The 5609-nt window shown below is 36.7% G+C and overlaps 1 protein-coding gene across 2 annotated transcripts; it reads right to left on the bottom strand.

The window, feature by feature from the left end:
• Positions 1–1685: 1685 nt before the first annotated feature.
• On the bottom strand, positions 1686–5388 carry LOC147857245 (grpE protein homolog 2, mitochondrial-like). 2 transcript variants are annotated; one of them, XM_087328103.1, is made up of 5 exons: positions 5255–5388; positions 3107–3487; positions 2680–2847; positions 2097–2225; positions 1686–2004 (listed from the first exon to the last, which is right to left on the bottom strand). In XM_087328103.1, the coding sequence occupies exons 1-5, from the start codon at positions 5315–5317 to the stop codon at positions 1930–1932; spliced, it is 816 nt and encodes a 271-aa protein (XP_087184229.1). In that variant the 5' UTR covers positions 5318–5388; the 3' UTR covers positions 1686–1929. The 2 variants fall into 2 exon arrangements, with proteins under 2 accessions (XP_087184229.1, XP_087184227.1); XM_087328101.1 differs by having other exon boundaries at positions 3107–3517; positions 5255–5375.
• Between the last annotated feature and the right edge of the window lie 221 nt (positions 5389–5609).

Consider the following 5609-nt stretch of genomic DNA (forward strand, 5'->3'; position numbering starts at 1 on the left):
TCCCGTTGTGATGGCACGCCGTCGCGCGCCTTCCTCCTAGCCTAAGTTGGGTTCAATGAAACAACATATAAGAATTTGTGATTGTCCTAATATAATGTGGGTGAATCATTGAAGTGAAAGCCTTTGTGGATCAAACAAAACCTATGTGGATCAAATGATTATATGCAAAAATGGGGTATAGTTAGTTCAAACATTGCATCTGTTAGCTTAATGGCGAGTTTATATTACACATGATTGTGCCTTGCAATGGTTCTGCACATCATCTATCTAATCTAGAATGTGAATTGATATATAACATCTACACGTTGGTAATTGACCTACGTACAAGTTTGAAATTGATAACATGCTTGAACAAAACCTTCAAACAGAGATGAGACAAGTGCTAGTATTGTCACTTGATGAACAAGCTAGGAGTGAAGATGGAGAAGGTGCATCAACATAACCATTACGGCTGTATTCGTGGTGTGGATAGGTGAAACCATGGAGGAAACATTGTAGAACTTGCAATAGAATGCAAGCAAGAGACCAAATGTAGGATGTTCCTGGTTCATGCTCTTGTAGGACGGGCCATGCAAGCAGATGCACCGCCATAGTTGAGCAATCGCTTCCACTTCAAGAAGCATTGTGTGTGGCTTTGCATGCATAAATAACATTTCTGCCTTGACTAGAGATTTTAATGGGCCTTCAATTATTGCTGCTTTTGCTTTATTAACGTGAGGCATGGCAGCTTCACTGATCATTTACGCAATATAATTTATTTGATACCGTGGTTTGACAATCCATGGATTTCGCCCAAGGAGACTCAGGAGAAATAAAATGCTAAGCTTAGTACGTAATAAATTGGCAGTTATCTCAAACAGTTGGGTCTAGGATTCAGACCCTTGCATTGTGCCAGGTTATTCAATGAGGTTCTTCAAATTTGAAAGTTTCTTCTTTGCAAAGAAATAGATCTATTGTTCAGTGAGATCCTTGGCATTTCAAAGGTTTCTTCTTCAAAGAGAAAAATATCTACTTGGAAGAATAATATACTACTTTATATCCTCAAAGAAGACATACCTAGAAGAGAATTTTCCATTCATTCATCCATGAGACCTCTATATCAGAAATCAATTGGCAAAATACCAATAAATCAGTGAAAACTAATACATATGAATTTTCTCCATTGGCATCAATTCAAGCGTTTTCTCTAACCATATGGATTTCATGTCAACATTCTACTGTAACACGACATTTTACTGTAATGTGCAATGATACATGTACAATACCTTATATGATTGTGTCCTCAGCTTGTGTCTTCATACTGAGGAAAGATGATAGCAATAAACAATTTGAGCCTCATACAGTAGCCCTGAATGGCTGCAAGCATTTACAACACCAAGTAGTATTTCCTCATCTAAAACTTGCCCTCAACTTCCATCCATTCCAAACAATTATTGCTTCATGGCCAAGAGAATTCTGCGCATAGCCTAAAACTAGAGCAGACTAAGAGACTCATTTAAAAATGGGACACCCTTCGAACACCTCATGTGCTTGTGGGTAAACATTTTGTATACATAACCACTGATATATTGATTAATAAAGGGGGCTACACGGCATTGTCTATAGATTCCTGAAGGGGATCTACATGGCAACTAAACGGTTATCTCTTCACAAATTAGAGGGAAAAAAGCTATATAACTTCAATATTGAATGAAAATAGTCCACTAATCGAATGAAAGATGCACATTACACTTATAATATTTAGTGTCATCACTCAATCCATCCCATCTGAAGAGAAAATTAATTGCTAAATGTAGGTATTCATATATGTATGTCGGTATTCATACATGTATGTAGGTAATTCATTCATAAAGGATGGATGGACATAATGCAAAAGGCAAAATAATATATTACTGTCTATTGGGAAGAACCAAAATAACTTTTGCACAATTATTCCGCAGCCTTCTTCTTTACTATACCAACTTCTGCTGGCCTCAAAACTTTTTCCCGTATGAAGTATCCAGACTGCACACAAACAAAGCTACCCAGGTTTAAGCACAAATACATGCACAAAAGAGAACAACTTCAAATATGCTTTATGATCTGATTTAACTTGCCTTCACAACATTAACTATTGTATTGGGTTCTTTAGTTGAGTCATCAACTTCATCAATAACAAGGTGATGATTAGAGTCGTAGTGATCCCCAATAGGATCGAACTTCTTCACACCAAACTCGCTGAAGATCTGAAAATTGTGTCCAATGCAAAATCAGCCATTCACCCCACAGATATAAGTTCTATACCAAACGTAGGATTCATCCCATACACAAGATTGTTCCACGCATAAGTGATAAGAACAAACAAGATGGCTTCCAAAAGCACATCTGGAACCTTATGAATTTAACCAATCATTCCTTGCATACATGAGTGAAAAACCCGAGCATTGTGACAAATTTACCAATATTTATGAATGAGAATAACAATGCAAGTATTGTACTTATACTTGGACCATATAAAACAATTTTGAATACATTTAATACAATTAACAGCCCCTTTATTTTCTAAACCAATTCAACCCTAAACCCTATATTCTAAGCCATAAAACCTAAACCCTCATTTGTAACAATCATAATTTCAAAACGTAGAAAATTCAGTCCAACATATGTTGCCAAGCATTCATTACCTTAAAGAAAACCTACCTTCAACATCTGTTTTTCAGTCATATTCACACCCTCGAGCATTGACACGAGCAACTTTGCATTACTCGAGGTATCATTAGCCAAAACATCCTTCCTGAAACTCTCAGGGACAATAGCAGCTGTTCGATGAAGATTATCGGCCATATCCAACAGATCAGCTGCAAAACTCTGTTTTTTAAAAGTTAGAAGAAGGGAAAGAAACAAAACATATCAAATGTATGAAAATAAGGATAAAAAAAGGGGGGAAATGCCAAACCACCCCTAACTCGTTGGGTGTTTACTAGAGTACTCATAAGTTTTCAGAACATGGAGTACCACTACAACAGATCCGTTTTGATTAACTTTAGGGTATTCCAGTAAATTGTTGAGATATTTTTAATTTGGCCCTAAAAATTAAATAAATAATCTACCAAAAGAAAGTTTCTACCTCGACCGCATATTTCTTTATGCTCTCGGCATCTCTCCTTGTTCTGCCTCGTAAATTTTCAACTTCCGCAAGGCATGTTAACACTTCTTGCTTTGCATCAGCAACCATCCTATCTTTCTGCTTCAACAATGCCTCTTTTTGCTCTAATAAAGCTTTAAGATTTGTGCCACTTGCTTTTACACTTGGCATCTGGCCTTCAGAACCACTCGTACCAGATTGAGCTTTTACACTTGGCGCCTGCGCTTTAGAGCCATTCACACTAGATTTAGGATTTATGTTACTATCTGTATTGACACTTGGGTTCTCATTTGCAGTTGCTGTTTTCTCAGAGGAGGCCTCTCCAGGAGTGGATGAAAATTTTGCGAGCCAAAGTTCATTCGCCTGGAAAAACATGACCTTATTTAGATCATCCTGCCAATCGTGAAAAAAATATTGGTTCGAAAAATTTCAAGCTAAGAAAATATGATGTGGCAAATCAATATATGAATGCATTGGTTTTATAACATCCACAAGAATGCAATGGTTTCCTACATTAAGTGTAAATTGGCATCTAGGAAAATGGCACATCCTCAAGAAAGACTAGTCTCTCTTAAAGCCAAAGCATGACCATCTCAGTGAACATATACAAACCAAAAAGCCTTTAAGCCAAAGCATGAAAATCTCTATAAACATATGGGAAACATAAACCAGAAAATCCAAAATGAAGGAAAGAATAAGAATTGGAAATAATTTATTTTAGTGCTTAATATATATAAGGGAAAGAAGAAATATCATAGGCACAGCATATTGCACATAGAACGAGTATCTCAAAAGTATTAATAACAATCAATGGGCAGTTTGAAAGGAATTAGTTGAACCAAGCAACTGACAGTAATATAAAGGTAGGTTTGAAAGAAATCGAATTGTGCCAAACTACTGACATGTGATCCATCTTGGAGCAGAATAACAATTGTGGAAGAGGCCAATGAAGTTTTCACTTGAGCTTTTGATTAAAAGTTCAAGATTAAGAGAAGATTTAATCACAAGATTATGGATCCTAAAGAAATGCTGTAGACCAGTCAGTGATCACGAGCATGTTTGGTATATCCTGAAAGAAAAGCTGCAGGATGGTGATCCTGAAAAAACTCAGCATGATTCCGAATGTTCAAGAGGATTCATGTAGGATTCCTTGAAGTGTCCAAATGGTTGTAGGTCGGTAATGCCAGACAAATTCAAAATATTTTGAATGCCCAAGCGTTCACAAAGGATTCCCTGAAGGAATTGAAAGGATTTCCCAATCAAGTTTGGCCTAATCCAAATACTACAAAGGATTCATGAAATTCTTGAAGTTCAATCACCTCTATTCTAAGAGTGCCATGTGCATAGACCACCAGTTCATGAACATCTATAAATAGTTAGACCATAAAATACATGGGTTTAATATCAATAACCATATACTCTCTAAGTCTACATACATTATTAGTCCAATGGATCATTTAATAAAAAGGTACATATTCAGTATACTGTGAAAGTTGAGCCATCAACCATATTCCCTTCATTCAATAGACAAAAACCTTTAATAATTTATCTTTGGTGAGTACATGGTCAAGTTTTAATCATGTGGTTCTCTCACTGTACATCCAGCACAACTGACATTTCATTCTTTTCATCAATAAGTGGTTAAGATTTAATCATATTTTTCTCATAGAAGGAAGTGAAATTTCATTGTTTTTAGTCATGCACGTTTTAATGTATTATTTCTCCCATCAAAACAAGCAAATTCTCACTCTTCTAATGAAATTTCCATCATTTTGATAGATATGATGTTAAGTGGACAATATACAATCAATACACATACAATAAAGATCATGGTTGCTACTTGAAACACATATTCAGTACCACTACTTGATACACATATTCAGTACCACTACTTGATACACATATTCAGTACTACTATTTGATACACATATTCAGTACCACTACTGCATCATATACATACAGGCTTCACAAAGATATATAATCTTTCATTAATCCATTTTCACATACGCATACCCGTTCAATTCTACTACCATGTACATATCATATTCAGTTCCATTTCGGAGCGATAAACCATCATTATGGAGATGGGAAACCTGGGGCGTAACGATGGAGAAGTGGAAGGGATCTAACCTTTGTTGCGAGAGGAGATCCTTTTCTTAAGCCTTGAAGGAGGAGTCTTTTGGAAAGAATCATCCTTTCTTCTTCTTCCTTCTCTCTGTCTCTCTGTCTCTCTCTCTCGATCGATCGATCAGCTCCTCCTGTCTGAAGAGCAGACAGACCAAGACAGGAAGGGCTTTTCCAGGGTTTTGTGTGAACTGAATTTGGGCGGTTTGGTTTCACACTTGTCCGCCCAACCCATTTGACTTTCCCATTTACATACCTTCCTCTCCACGAAACCCAGGCTCTCGAAACCCAAGAGAACTAAACTGAATTTGGGCGGTTTGGTTTCACACTTGTCCGCCCAACCCAGTTGACTTTCCCATTT

This window comes from Azolla caroliniana, unplaced genomic scaffold (assembly GCF_043228905.1).
Source record: "Azolla caroliniana isolate FFs.n. ecotype wild unplaced genomic scaffold, voAzoCaro1.0.p SCAF_12, whole genome shotgun sequence".
NCBI classification, from domain to species: Eukaryota; Viridiplantae; Streptophyta; class Polypodiopsida; order Salviniales; family Salviniaceae; genus Azolla; species Azolla caroliniana.

What these genes read in the sequence shown, in the direction of transcription:
- LOC147857245 (XM_087328101.1), bottom strand. Translation starts at nt 5,317, where the DNA reads ATGATTCTTTCCAAAAGACTCCTCCTTCAAGGCTTAAGAAAAGGATCT. An exon ending in CTGAAAAACAGATGTTGAAG is followed by an intron (nt 2,226 to 2,679) that starts GTAGGTTTTCTT and finishes CACAATTTTCAG; the next exon opens with ATCTTCAGCGAGTTTGGTGT. An exon ending in CAATAGTTAATGTTGTGAAG is followed by an intron (nt 2,005 to 2,096) that starts GCAAGTTAAATC and finishes GTTTGTGTGCAG; the next exon opens with TCTGGATACTTCATACGGGA.